General features: G+C 43.9%; 1 protein-coding gene across 2 annotated transcripts in view; it reads left to right on the plus strand.

The window, feature by feature from the left end:
• Positions 1-15081, plus strand: part of RALGPS1 (Ral GEF with PH domain and SH3 binding motif 1) — a 210599-nt gene that overhangs the window by 139508 nt on the left and 56010 nt on the right. For both annotated transcript variants that reach the window (XM_019541064.1, XM_019541066.1), the window contains 2 exons: positions 9360-9497; positions 13580-13673. In XM_019541064.1, the coding sequence (XP_019396609.1) occupies positions 9360-9497; positions 13580-13673 (232 nt within the window). The remainder of the gene's footprint in view (positions 1-9359; positions 9498-13579; positions 13674-15081) is intronic.

Raw genomic sequence — 15081 nt, forward strand, 5'->3', positions numbered from 1 at the left:
CCCTTTGGGCAGGGGGCTGGACTCGATGATCTCCCGAGGTCCCTTCCAGCCCTAATGTCTATGAAATCTATGAAATGAAATCTAATGAAAAGGGGAATAAGTCCCTCCGTGTTCAGTCCTGCTTTTTCCTGGGATCCAGATATGACACAAGATGCAGGATAAACGAGAGCCGGGCCTCACAGATCTCTCTCAAGAATTACATTGCATAACTCAGATCATTTTACTTTTAATAAACTTTACTTTCTCCTTGACCAGGTGAACTGTTCTGCAAAATCAGCAGATCCATAAACGTCTCCCTAACACACTTCTTTTACACAAGAGCTTTAGAAAGAGGTTGAATGGTCAGTGAAGGAAGCAAAGCACTTTCCCCAAACCCTCCACACAACTGCTAAATGTGAACTAATGAAAATCTAAGCAATGTTTGGGTTGGTGACAAGGCATCAAGGCACACTGTGCTCTGCCTGCACCAGGGTCTGTAGGTGCCTGCTGAGAACTGAAGACGAACCCAATGAAAACATCGGGCTTTGTGCGACAAGGACTGGAACTCACAGGACTCCTGTTCAGAAGAGCAGGCCCCCTCCTCCCACTTTACATTTCTGAGTGATCAAGGGGAAGGGCAACAGGCACAGAGAGACTGGCTTTTCTTTGTCTGTCTTTTGCTTGCCCCCATCTATTGTTCTGCAGACTCAAATCTGCAGGAAGCATGTTTGTGAGTAAAAAGCACTTCATGAAAATGGAGCCCTAATTTTTGGGATGGGAGTTGTGGGTTATGAGATCTTACTCCTAAAAATAGCATTATCTGGCATGTCGAGAAACAAAGGACTTAAGACAACTTAGCAGAAGTACTTGGACTTGAATAGATGACTAGTTTTCCATAACCCTAGTTTGCTAATCATGAAAAGTGTTGCTGCAAAGTCCATCAACTGCTTTTGATCAGACTCCTTTTCAGATGGCTACAGAGCACCATAACCAAGTCTCTGCAATGTCTAAATGCAAATGTCCCCTCTCCCTCCTTCTCTCCTACTTTCCATGTCCCACCGTGTGTATTTACACTCCCTGCTCACCTTCCACTTTTCCCTTCCCCCCACCTCAAAAAAACCCAGTTCAGTTCTATGGGGTAATTCTTTTTCTGGGGACTTTTGAGAGTGCTCTTGCCAGCTGCTGCTTAAAAATGTTAGTTAAAGTGTGTGCACTCTGCAAATTCCTATTTTTTCATTACTTTGAAGGGCATTACAAAACCATGTGCCAATACTGCAAGTGCTAGAGTTCCCCGTGTGATGAGAGCTCTGTGCAATCATTACTGTGTGTGACAGCACCATAGAAAACAAAAGGCATATTATAAGGCTGCCTCAGGGTCTCAAGCATCATAAATACCATGTGCTATTCTTCTTTCCATAGATTTGGCTGACATTGTACAATTCCCTCAGCTGGAACTTTCTTTAGCTACGTAATTCCATAACTATCATATTTTAGGGCTAATATAAATATAAAATATTTCCCCTTGTTTGTGTTTTAAAGTTAAGTTGCTTTTGATGGAACACAGTGGACTAGTAACTTGATTGTATACATGTATGAAATCAATATTAACAGGAGTGTCAGGGCATGCACAGATGGAGGAGCTATTGGAAAATTCATAAAGCCCAAACTTCAAACGGATAAAAGATCCATGCCTGCTAAAGAACCTGCAGCCTTATATACTTTGTTTAGGGAAAAAAATCAATAACATAGTTACAGGCATCACTACTGGTAATTTGTGAAGCTGATATGTGATATCTGTAATGAGATGCTGATGTTCCAACCATCCCAAGACCCAACATTTCAGTCTGTCTGTGTGGCTACTTGAACAGTTTTATTGAGTGACATACATAGGAAAATAAAATTTTTTTGACACCGTAATTATCCTAAATTTATCCCTGCTGTAACCGATGAAGTCAGTGGGCTTACTCAGTGCCAGGTTATGAACTTCTGAGGGTCCATCCAGTCTGCTATATAAACGTGCCTTTTACAGAAGCTCCTGGCCACGGTGCAGTTCAGTTGTTTGTCACCTAAGACACAGAGCTGCATTCATCAGTCTTTATGGACATGTTATGTCTGATGCTTAGCGTTGCTTGTCCATTGTCAATAGACTGTTACACACTTCTAGTGACTTTTATGCCATCAGCATGTTTAGGTAGAGATCTTATGCTGTGCTTTTAGGTTTATTAGACTTCAACAAGGTTTTAGAAGTTGCTTTCTCCTCTAAAGGTACCATATAAAGGGGATCTCAATAGCAGAGGAATGGCAAAAATCTCTGCCATAGTTATTATAAGTAACAGTTTGGTACAGTCCTGTTAGGTTATGTAGCTCCTTTCAAGCAAGAGGATCTGTGACCTTTCACAGAGCATAGCAATCATTTGTCCACCCCTGCAGTGCAGCCATCTGTCATGGCATGTGCAAATCAGAGACCGTTTTACAGGAGATGAGAGACCACCCCAAATAAGGTAGGAAGTAGCAAGGGCCTGACTGTTACACAACACAAAATGCCTTGAGTACCATGGCACCCTCTAGCTGCACCAGTACCTTGATTGTGCAAGCAATGCGCTGTTAGCTGGGTGGCCGTGCAGAAGGAGCGGGGATCTCAGGAAGTGAGGCTGCTGATGCAGCGAACGGTGCTCTGTCCTGCAGGAACACTCAAGAAGTGTAACTCAAAGATTGTCTTTTTCTGAGCTTTTTGTGGCCTGCAGTCATTTTCGTTGAATGCAGAGGGAGGCAACCTTTTCTGACTGCAGGCCAGAACTACCCACCCGAGCTGGAGGTAGACGGGTAGGCAAGAGCTGGGACCTGGCCATCACTGCCACTGGTTACTGCGTGTGGCAGCAAAGGGAGAGTGCCTGTCACCTGCCAAAGGCCACTGAAGTCCTGCATCCACAGCTGTATCCAGCGGTCCCGCAAGCGCAGCCTGGCCTACTGGCCACAGGTTGCCAACCTGTGCTTTAGTCTTTCAGACAAGAAGTTATCTGACCCCAGGACTGCCTTCTTTTCATGTGTGATAAGCACTGAGCAAAATGATTTGTAAAAAATACTGTAGGTAAAAAATGCTGCATCTATGAATTGCATGTGGCCCTAGTGTAAAACAGCTACTGGTGCCGGGTGCTGAGTCTCTGCTGATTAGATGCAGTGACAGCTACATGTGGAACCAGGCACAGGGTGAGTTCTGCTGGGGAAGGAGTTCACTTCCAGTTCAAAATGGTCACGTAGTGCAGCTCTGCATTTTAAGCAAGGGTACCTGCATTCCTGTGGCAGGCCAAGTGATCTGTGCGTATAGGATTTAACGTTAAGTGTGGGGTGTGTGTGTGTCTGCATGCACATGTACATGCACGTGAGTGTATGTGTGTGTGTGTACATGTGCATGTGTGCACCACAAAATTATCACTGAATCTGTCCTGCACAGTCAGACCTTGCTTAGGGCTCAGACAAGGCTTTGCCTTCCCTGGCTGTCATGCCACTGGCTGCAGTTCCCAGAGAAGAATAATGATCAATAGTTAAGGCTAGTTCTTTATGTATATTGTTTTTATGTGAATTTTACACACCATCTAATACATGGGTCTGCTTTTGTACAGGCCCAAAATGATGAGATACTTGCCTCAGGTGCATACAGTTACTTTGTTCAAGAAGGTATGAATACAGTATTTCCTTTCCTTGCTGTTACAAATTCATTGCACATTTCTTACCAGAACAGCTAGACCCAGGCACAAGCATGAGCCTCACTATCGTCTTATTCACTTTGTAGAATGTGCACCTCATGTTGGGAAATCTATTACGTGAAATGCTAGAGTTAAGAGGAAAGTGGTTTTATTTGTGCTGATATTCCTCATAACCAGACCAGCTATCTTCTTGTGGCTTCACTGGCTCAGGCTTCTGCCTAGTGGCTTTTGGCCTTGTAGAGAGTCATGTTGTGTCGTGAAATGCATCCCCCATTGTAGAGAGTACAGTACAATGTCAGAAAGTTTGTATGAGTCTAAACTGATCAGTCTCATACACCTTGTGCTTTGCCGCTCTTTCTGCAAGCCTGCTGCAGGGAGAGAAGTGAAGGGCGAGGAAGATTGATTTGATCCAATCCAAACCTCTGAGCAGAAACCTGAGGTCAGTGAGTTGCTTCTCTATGGTTGCATCTACATGTTCATTAATGTGCAGTAGTTACTGTGCATTTAGTTTAGTACTTGTTTAATGAAGTACTAACTGAATGCAAAGAATTACCGTGCAGTAGCTCCGCCGCATGGTTTTTTAGTGACACTTACTGTGCAGTGCTCTAATACTACTGCTCAGTAACATATTAGTACGGGTTTTGCCCAGCACACTACTGCACGTTGTTATTAGGCCACTGCGCATTAAGTGTCTCATGTAGATGCGCCTTATGTGTAGCAGTTAACACCAGACCGTTCCCTCTTTATTTTATTTTCAGCTGCTATGAGGCTAAAAAGCTCAAAGGCAGTTTATTTCTGTCAACTCTGGAGTCCTGGATACTCTCTCTGGGCTCATCCTGAAGCCTGCTAACATGATCAGGTGCAGGTGGGGGAGCTTTGTGGCATGAACTACTTAAAGTAAATGGAAAAACTATTTTTAATCTGACTGGGTGGCTGCTGCAATGACTCACCTCATATGAAAACAAGATAAGAGAGTCCTTGGGCTGAGGATCCCTTCCACAAATACTGTGCTTTAAAACCCCCTCTTTTTAAGTTGGCTCGTTAGGTGAATAGTACACAGTACCATTTTCTGCCTGGAATGAGAACTGAGGCAAAACCTTAAAGATGCTTGGCCTAAAACAAACTATAGTAACAATGAAAATCGTTGTTTTGATCTAAAGCCAAGACAAGAAGTAAGAAGAGTTAGTTAAAGTAATTCAAATCTTAGTATTGTATTTGATCCACCCATGGTTACCTCTCCAGTTCTTGGTTTCATCATCATCACTTAATTTGAGATACTTACATAAATGAAAGATGGGTCTTTTATTTTTGTCTTCCTTCCAGGATATTACTGAATGCCACAGTTCTGTATATGTCTGACCAAAGTAGGTGTGTGTTGGGGGGATTCTGAGCTCCACGGCAAGCAAAGACTATCTGGCCACAGAACTTCCTGTGGATTGTGAGTTTGGAGCTGGTAACCAATAGTGGTCCTGTCTTCTGAAGCTTCTGTTATAAACACAACCTTTAACATTTGATGGAATAAAAGTGAGTGTAGGGTGTTTTCTACCACCCAGAGGCCTGTTCTGTGGTCTGTGACTCCAGCATTGTCAGTTTGACCTTCCACGGTATTCAGAAAGGGTCTAATGAAACCAGAGACCACTGCACTGAGTGCACTTTGGCACCCAGCTTGTTCAAGCATCACACAGAGAGAATCTCCTGCTGCTTTTTATGAGATGAGATCAGTGGTTTTAAATCTTCCAATTGGCTGGCAAGCCATTTTATTTTGTGAGAGTGACCAGTTTTCCAGGTTTCCTCAGAGGACTTGAGCAATTACAGACCATTTTGGTTTAAAAACTTACCATTGTTGCTGAAGGAAAATATTATTAATTTATTATTTCATATTTTTTCATCCAAACATATGAACAGTAAGTCCTGGTTTTCATCCTCCAGCGATCTGATTTCACAGCTACCTTGTACACTTGCCTTTTTTGATATTTATCTTATGCTATTAGAGGAAAGCTTCAAGAAGGTAGAATGTGTGCAAGGACACTTCCTCTTCTGAAATTCACTAAGCTTTTTGTATTTCCAAAGCTATGTAAGCTACCAGAGTATTTTAAGGCTTTTTAGAAAGGGCCATTCTTTACTACCTTATTGGCCAATACCTCCTGCTTTCATCTCATAAAAGAACAGCTGGTGATTTCAGCTGCAGTTGTCCATCTTTCCCGTTGTCTTCCCTTTCTTTCTACCTCTGTCTAATTCATTTTGATTTACTTTTCACCTGTAGGGAAAGATGCCAACTGCCGTAGCATGGTGATGTTGAAGTGGAATAAATTCCAGCAGTTATTCATCTGTTCAGTTGTCTATGGGTCAAGTATGGCCCTTTCACATATGCCCCATGCTTCCCTCCGTGCTGGCCTCTGTAATGGAAATCAGCAGCTTCCCTGAATTGAACTACAATGGTAGTTCATGATTTACCTTTCAGAAGCCTTCAGAGGACCACAGAGTCTGCCACAGTATCTGACAGGCAGCTAGTGAAGTCAGCATTTGTGTGTTGTTGTGACTGCAAGACAAATAGAAGTAACAAGCATATGTAAAAATTTGTGTGTGTGTGCATGTCTTTTCGTGTGCCTGCTGACATATACCACTTATCTTTAGCTTTCAAGCCATTACAACTCTGGGTCAAAATGTTACGTAACTAACAGCAGCAGATAAATACGTGCATCCAGCTACGCTTAATTCCTCCCCCCCTTACAATTGTTGTTTCTCTTTTTGACTAGCAAACAGGGAGTGTCTCTACCAGACACAAGGAAAAAATGCAGTCTAAGCATGAGTCTCCCAACTGTATTTGCACTAAGCAAGTACTGTATGAACTGTGGTTTCTGTCTCTAAATGTATAGCAACCAGCAGAATCTGATCTGCTAATAACAGAGCACTTTATTTTTATCCATGGAAGTGAAAAACTGCTGACTGTTTGATGCCAAAGATTTCCATTATTAGTGGTTTTATAGGCATTGGGTTGTATTCACTTTCCAGCCTTTAATAAGGGTGTAGGGTCTTATGTTGCATGTATAAATTACATACAAAAATATACTCCAAGTTACATAGGCTGCAAACTGAAGCACCTGAAAGTTTAAAAATCTAGAAGTGCAGTTGGTTGTGTAACCATAATTCTCTCCTTTTGTACTTCAGATCAGAGCCCTGAGCCTTATACAGGAAGAGATCCTCTGGGAAATACAGAAGTGCTTGATCATGTAATAAAGGTTGAACTACGTTCATATCCAGGCACTAGACTTTCTCAAAAACAGGCCACAGAAAACTTTTGCAATGGAACGTGTTTGGCTACCTAAAGATAGGAGGTGCTGTCAGTCCCCCACCCCGTCATGGGTCATTATGATTCATGGAGGGCTCAGATTTGCAGCTTAGCCTTACGTGATGCAAAAATAAGAATTTGTAAGGTACAAGCAAAGACTAAAGAAACAATTAACGGACTTTTTCTTTTGAACGTGGCAGCTGCTCAGCTACATGAACAGGATTCTTCACAGGCCTTTGCAAACCAACCATACTGTGGTCTGCACCACACTCAGCCTTCAGTCTGGGGGGAACCTAAGAGGAGAGATTGCTGTTACCCTCCTCATGCTGTGCACATTGCCTTGAGCAGTCGGGGAGATCCTTTCCTACCCTGAAAAGTCAACATAACTGCCATTCCCGGCCCGCTCCCCCTCTGCTCTTATTACATTGTCCCATCTGATCCGAAACTTCTGGAGACTGGTGCGCTAGGAGATTGTAGGACCTGGTTAAAGGAAATGTGGCTGTATGTGAGGGCTGATGCTGTAGGAAAACCTGCTGTGGTCTTGCCAGGTGTGTTCTTTTGTGCTCATTCATTCACTGTATTCAGTTGTATAGGAACATCATAATGGAAAGTTGGGGGAAAGAGTAATTAATTTAAAACAATTGTTTTAGCAGTCCTTTTTCAGATGGTCTCCCTTTCCACAACTCCTGAACTGATAGTAGTTCTTCTTTGTCAGCAGAAGACCATTTTTCTCAGGGATTCTGTACTTCTGGCCTGCTTTGGAGGTATATTTGCTGATAAATTAACACTGAATGAAGGATCTCCAAAAGCATACAGAAGATTGTGCAGATGAGCAGCGTGGGGACACAGCTTGGGTGCCCAGAGCAAAGTGGAAGCAGCGACTTGGGGATCATAATTGCTAATGTGATCGCACATTCTCTATTGCACGTGGCAAGGACTTTGCCTTTGCTGTAGCTGGCACATTCCTGAGCACGATTCTGATCTCAGCCACTTGCAGGACAGTCAGATGCCTGCGGTGCTGTTAATGATGGGGATGCTACAGCCTGTGCAAGCTGCCCTCCCTGTACAGGTCTGTGAATGTAGTTCAGCTTATGCCATGCTTTTTGTTACTGAGCCTGAACTGAGCCAAAGTGATTAGACCAGCTGATTGTACCACACACCATAGCATTTTTTGGTGTTTATAGCAACTTGCTGAAAACTACCAGACTCTTTTCACAAGGTTTAAACTAAGGTTTCCAAAGCAGGAAGGCCAAGGCTTCTGGTTAGCCACATATCTAAGTTGAGCAGTATTTACTTTTCAGGTGCCTTCTTTCATTACTAAACACTAATGCTGAACAGAGCTCACAGAGCTGGTTCAATTGCTCATAGAGAAGCTGGGGTTTTATTCCTGATAACAGTTGTAGGTGGTGTGCAGTTTCTTTATTGGTGACTTGATTTTCCTTGTTATCACCACTGTTGTTGTATCAGGTCTTTGTTGTTAAAAATTGCTTATTGATCAAAATATATTTAACATGATCCTATTATGTGACAGTAGATGACTGAAGGTTGTTCCAGATGTACCTCATACCGTGTAGCTCACCGTTTGATTCTGTCTGTCTAGCTGTCATCCCATAAAGCACTTTTCATCTTTCTGGGTGAAATGTCCCAGTCAAATGTAGATAATGCTCTTTTCTGTGCTTGTTGAAAATGCCAGGACACTAGCAAAACCCATGTGAAATGTTATTTTCCTGTACAGGAATTCAGTGATTAGTACCAGACCTGTTAATTTAACCCCCTTTTAAAAGGTAACAAGTAGAAACACCTTGAATTTGTCACATAATCGATGCTAAAACATTGCTTTCATTAATCTTTCTAAAGACTCTAACCATTGGCTGTTACCAGAAATGCAGAGTGGTACAAATCAGCCACAGGCTGGTAAATTTGGAGAGCCATGCTGGGCAATGAGCACTTCAGGGTTTTCTGTGGAGCCAGGGGCAGCTGTAGGGGCTCAGCGGAGCATGGCATCAGGCCCTTGTTAACAAAGCAGGTGTAGGGACATTTCTGTTTTCCTCCCCCACATTTGGGTTACTGTATTTTCCATTGTGGATGTTATTTTTGGTGAGTGTAAACCCTGAAATCCTGCCCATTGTGTCTTTGGAAACACTACCTCATGCAGGTGCACATTGGCTAAAGCTTTTCTCTGCATTTATGAAGGAGTCTCAGAACTGAAGCCCAACACCTACATTTTTGGTTAGACGAATCTCGAGCTCTTTGCTTGTAATATCCTCCCCCTTTTATTGAATGGGACAGACACAGAAGGGCAGGTGGTGGTTCGTTCTTGTTCTGTTATTGTCATGTATGCGCCTGTTTATTTATAAAACACCTGATTAATTTGTTTTTAATTTCAGGAATTTATCTCTTGGACTTAATCTACATTGATTCTGCATATCCTGCCTCAGGCAGCATCATGGAGAATGAACAAAGATCCAATCAAATGAACAATATCCTTAGAATAATAGCTGATTTGCAAGTCTCCTGTAACTATGGTTGGTCATTTTCCATTTGTTGATGTTATAAAATCTTTACTGATATTTCTGTAATATGATAAATTATTAGCAGATGTCTTCCTCCTATGAAAAGGACTTGGGTGGATAATATAAGTAAATAAGATTCTACACAACCAACTTGCTAGCTACCACTGCTGTCTAACTTCGGTTTTAATACAGGCAACCCCCACTTAACACTGTTTCACTTAGTACTGTTTTGCTATAGCACTCATTTTAAATTCATACCCAATTCCACTTAGTGCTCTGCGAGTGTTGTTATAATGCTGAGTGGGCAGGCAGCAGGGTGGGGAGAAGCGGCAGCAGTGGGCAGGAAAGCGGGGGAAATGGCGACGGCAGGTGGGGAAGCAAGTGAGCGGGCGTGAGTGCGGGGCCCGCACCGGTGGCCTGGGGCCAGGGCTGGCAGGGACCCAGGGCGGGGCGGCAGGAGCACGAGTCCCGGGCTGGCAGGGGCTCTGTGGAGCAGGCTGGGCTGCACCAGTGGGGAGAAGGGGGAGCTGGCCTGGAGTGACCGCAGCTGTGGCCGTGACTGCTCCTGCCCGCCACCTGGCATGGAGGAAACCAACAGCACCGTGGCTTGGACCCAAGCGGCCAGCAACGGTACCCTGGTAACGAATTCTATTTATTTATATTAATTCCTATAGGAAAATGCGTTTCACTTAACGCAGTTCCGGTTAACGCTCAGTTTTTCCAGACCCGATTAAGAGAGCTAAGCGGGTGTTGCCTGTATCAAGTTAGGCAGCTGGAATGAGCATAACATGTATTCCCTGTGAATAGGGGAAAGTGCCTAGGGTCTGCTAGACCAATGCAACTGCTGTACAAGGTAAAAGTGAAGGGTTTGGGTGGTCTAGGCTTTTGCATTGGGGTTGACAGTTAAATTGGGTCTCTTCTTTGCTTGCCTCAGCATCCTTTGCACCCCTGTCATTAGTGCTTCTCTGGTATGCTTCGTGTCTGTAGTTAATTAGTATCCTGCTAATTCATTTGCAAAATAAAATAAACACATAAACATATGTATGCATGCAAGGAGAAAAACATTTAATCTTTTCAAGGAATCTTTGCTCAACACCAGGGTGCCCGCTACAGTTGAGGCCAAGTTCTAATGCCTTACGACTTGCCAGACTCTAAATCTTCAGTTCTCTTAAATGATGGACTTTTAATACATTAGTTCTGCTCTAAAGAATAGAATGAGCCTGAAAACTGCTCCATTCACAAACTTCTTGAAGTGCACTCAGATGGCTGGGGAGATACCTGCAGGAAGGAAATGGTTCTCAGGCAAGTTGGAAGAACGACACTGCTTCCATGTCGGAGCTTCTGGCAGCTACTGCCCCAGCGACTGGTGTGGTCACTCCTGGTTCCCAAGTCTTCAGCTCAGAGGCTGAGCATCTCCTTGCGAACTGCTGATACAGTACATCAGACCCGTGGCACCTACTGCCCAGAGTAGCAAAGACCACCACTTTTAAACTGTGCCCCAGCATCAGTCACCATCCCTGGTACCAGCCAGATAACAAATGTAACTGCACCACTGTCCTCTACAATCCGACTACCCAACCTTGGTGACTTTGGTTCCAACTCAGGGCTGTTCCACCTTGACGGTCATCTTTGCTTCTATCTTGCCTCAATCTCTTCTTCACCACAGACTTCAGTGACCTTGGTATACTGCCTTCTGCCAAGAGACCAATATGATATCCATAGGACTGACTTTCCTGGTACTGATATAGTTGGTACCTGACCTGTGGTGCTTCCAGCCTCAGCAGCATTTACTGCCTTCAGCACATTTACAGACATACTGGAAACACTGGAGCCAGAGGCCCCTCTGCCCATTGTTTCTTCCTTTTCAGTAGCATCTAAATCTCTCTCCTGGTGCCTCACCCACCAACTATGACTGTTTGGTCACAGGGGTAAGTCTCCTGGATAACTGTTATAGGTCTCCAGGGATCAGCTTCATAGGGCCAAAGTCTTTGCAAAGCCTGCTTTGCAAGCCCTATTAGATGTTTCACACACTGCTGCAAGAGCCATCCCTGTGCACAGAGCAGCTGCCTCCAGGCCTTGGGTCCTCCTAAGAAGTCCAGACTACAGCAGTGTTTCATTCTCTGCGGTTAAAGACCTTTACTTGTAAAAGAGGTAAAGCACTGTGCTTTTGAACAGATCCTAGAGCAAGGTTTTGTTCCATAGGCCTACATAGCCCAGCCCGTAGAAGGAAACAGTTCAATCCCATAGCCTCATGTGAGACATAAGCCTGCTGCTTTTGTCCCTGACATTGGGCCCTTAGCTTCTGCTGTCAGCTAGGCCTTTATCCGAAAACCCATACTTGCTAAATGCACAATTCCAGCCCTCTGTGAAGCCTCTGTACAGGAAATTCATCATTTCTTGGGTCTTGGCCAACGTGGAGCCTGCTGTTGTTACTTTATCATGAGCTCTCATTGTTTAAACCAGAAGCAAGCATTAAAGCTCCCTTGAGAGTATGTATAGAATTAATGGGCTAAAATCACAGCGTTTTTAACACTAGAGTTTTCTTTTTCTGGGGTTGAAGGGAGAGTTAATGCAAGAGAATTAACTCAAAAACTACCTTTTCTTAGGACTCAAAAATTAGTTGGAGGCCACATGTGTGTGCCTGTGTATACCGGGCCTGGCACTTCCATCATCGGGCCCTGATCTTTGCCCCCCATGTCACAGACTTTAATGGGCTTGGTCAGGAGTGCTGAAAGTAATTTATTGACAGGGTAAGGAAGTAACATCCTGACAAATCTCAGCGTGTCAGTGGGACTGCAGCTGTCAGGGGGCTAAAGAGGAGTGTCAAAGTCGATAAGAACTATGCATGATTTTACTTTTCATAGATTGGACAGATTTTATTCTAACTGCTGAATGTTTTGGTATACTCATTTATCAGTCTTTCAGTTTAGGGCAGGGGTGCTCAGCCTGTGGCCTGCAGGGATCCCTATGGATCAGAAAATTCAGTAGTGGGGGAGTGGTAGAAGCTCTGCGCATCTGGATCTAGTTTTGCCCAGGCCAGTGCGACGCAGTAGCTTCAGGTCCAGGCCTGCCCCCGCATATATCTGGATTGGGCCAAGATGCTCCACATCCCCACCCCTTCCACAAGTCCCAGGCCCATGCCACTGCCCCCCTACCCCCCCCAGTAGATGGATTAGGGATGGGCGGCACACCCCTTCACAGCTGCATCGGGCCTGGCCTCGCCAACCCCATGTACTAGATGGGGCCCACCAGCCAGATCTGGCCCATCGACAGACTGGGACCTTCCATCCAGCCTGCAGAGCAAAAATGTTGAGACATATGGGAACGAGTTATTAGTTTGAGTGTTATATACTTGGAATATATTGGCAATGTTCAGACTGCACTTATTATTATATGGTGTTTTTAATATCTTGAGTGATAAAAGAATGTGTTGTAGCTTTCATAGTTTCATAGTTGGTCAGGTCGGAAGGGGCCTGAGCAGATCATCACGTCCGACCCCCTGCCATGGCAGGAAAGAGTACTGGGGTCAAATGACCCCAGCAAGGTGTTCATCTAACCTCCTCTTGAAAACCTCCAGGGTAGGAGCCAGTACCACTTCGCTTGGAAGTCGGTTTCAGATCCTAACCGCCCTGACCGTGAAGTAGCGCCTCCTGATGCCTTTCCTGGTCCTCTTGTCTGCTCCAGTGGCCTCTGCTATTTCTGTACATTCATTTTGTAATCCCTTCCTTCAAATAATTGGATTAAAATAAATTACCACAAACTCCTCTCTGTAATCTCCTAAATAATGGGTTCCTTGAAAAATGCAAGAGCAGGGTCTGAGCTAGGCTCCTTTAGGTTTGCTGCTCCTGGCTGAGGTCTGCAGCTGAATCTCAGCTACGGACTGAGGAATAATCAAGTTGATATGTGATCAAATCCCTGACGTTCTCAGACTGTCTAACAGAATAATATTCCTAGACACTTTTTCCCTGTGGGGGTTGGAGTTCTCATTTTGCTTCTGCTAATATAGTCAAGAGAATTAGAGGAAACCAGAGAAGAATTGCTTTTATTTCTTTAAGTTGTGGAAATTCATCCTGGCCATTTTTTATACCCTGTAGATCACCTCACAACATTACCCCATGTGCAAAAGTATTTAAAGTCTGTTCGCTACATTGAAGAACTTCAGAAGTTTGTTGAAGATGACAACTACAAGTAAGTACCTCCTCTTTCTCTGCCTCTAGACAATTTAATAGAAAGATGGCCTGGCTGTTAGTTCTGAGTAGGAATCTCATAGAAAATCTCTGGCAAAAATGTAAGTATATTTTCAACCTTTTTAAACAGAGTTAATATCGTCAAGGCCTGAGCAAAACCCCAGCTGGATGTTATCCTCATGACTCTCGTGTCATTCCAGAATGAGACCTCTGCAAAAGTTAAAGGCAAAAACTAATAAAAGTCTCATTTGTTTCATTGCACTATAGCGCTCCTTAGAGAATAATACTCAGGAACCCTGAAACTGGTGTTTCTATTGGAACGCTGCACGACTCAGGTTAAATTACCTGATGCTACTAGAATAGCGTGAACCATTTTTAAATGCAAATGAATAATTATGCTAGGCTGACACACCATCACTGATTCTGATTTTGTCAGACTTCAGCTAAACCTAAAGCAACACTTACGGTGATGTCGAGAGCAAACCTGGTCACCAGCCTCAAAGCGACGTACAGCATGCAGGAAAACACTTTGGTGTTCCAGAGGAGACATAAGAGAATCATGGTAGAACAGCCATCCTGACCAGAGCACATGTATTGAAGGGTTTGTGTTTGTTCAAGAAAGACAGAAATTAAAGTGAAGGTGATTGCAGGAGAATTTTACCTTTTTGATACAGTAGAGTGTAAAGAAGTAAGCTAGGGTAGCATGGAGAGAGCAGAATTGAGTCAGCTACTTCCAGGAATGATGATCAGAGAGGTTCTCTGGGTTACAGCTGAGTCAGCAGTAGCCTCCTGGGGTTGGATTTGGAGATGGACAGAGATCTTGGTAATGTTACCAAAGAGAATAAAAAGTACTAATTGAACTGTGTCATTATGGGAGACTAACTTCCCAGCACTAGAGAACAAATACTGTTAAAAATAGTGGGGCACATGTACTCCTAGAGTTAGGAATCAACAACTTTCTTCACCAAATAGATGGTAAGCTAACAAGAGATTATTCTGTTTTGGTGTTAGGCTGGAAAAGTAGTGTCTTTTTAGAATAGGTTATGGAGAGCGGATGCATCTACACGTGCACTTTACTGTGGAGTCAACTAATTAGTTCTGCAGTAAAGCATCACAGTCTATACTTGCACTGGTATTAGGGTACAGTAAATTAAATAACTGTGCTGTAAGATAATACTGTTGAGCACAAGTTCTGTCCTATGGCAGAGTAATTATGTGCACTGAAACACGCCAGTAGACAGTGACAGGGGCTGGCTGGGCCTCAGGGATGTTAAAGTGTGGGGGCTGCCTGCCACCTAGCTCCACGCTTTAGCACCCTCATGCCCCAGCCAGCCCCTCCACCATCCAATGCCGCTGCCTGGAGCCTGGGGCTGACCCTCTAAATCCCCTGCTCAAACTAGTGCAGTCCC

The sequence above is a fragment of the Crocodylus porosus genome, unplaced genomic scaffold, assembly GCF_001723895.1.
Source record: "Crocodylus porosus isolate Cpor-Errol unplaced genomic scaffold, CroPor_comp1, whole genome shotgun sequence".
Lineage (NCBI taxonomy): Eukaryota > Metazoa > Chordata > Crocodylia > Crocodylidae > Crocodylus > Crocodylus porosus.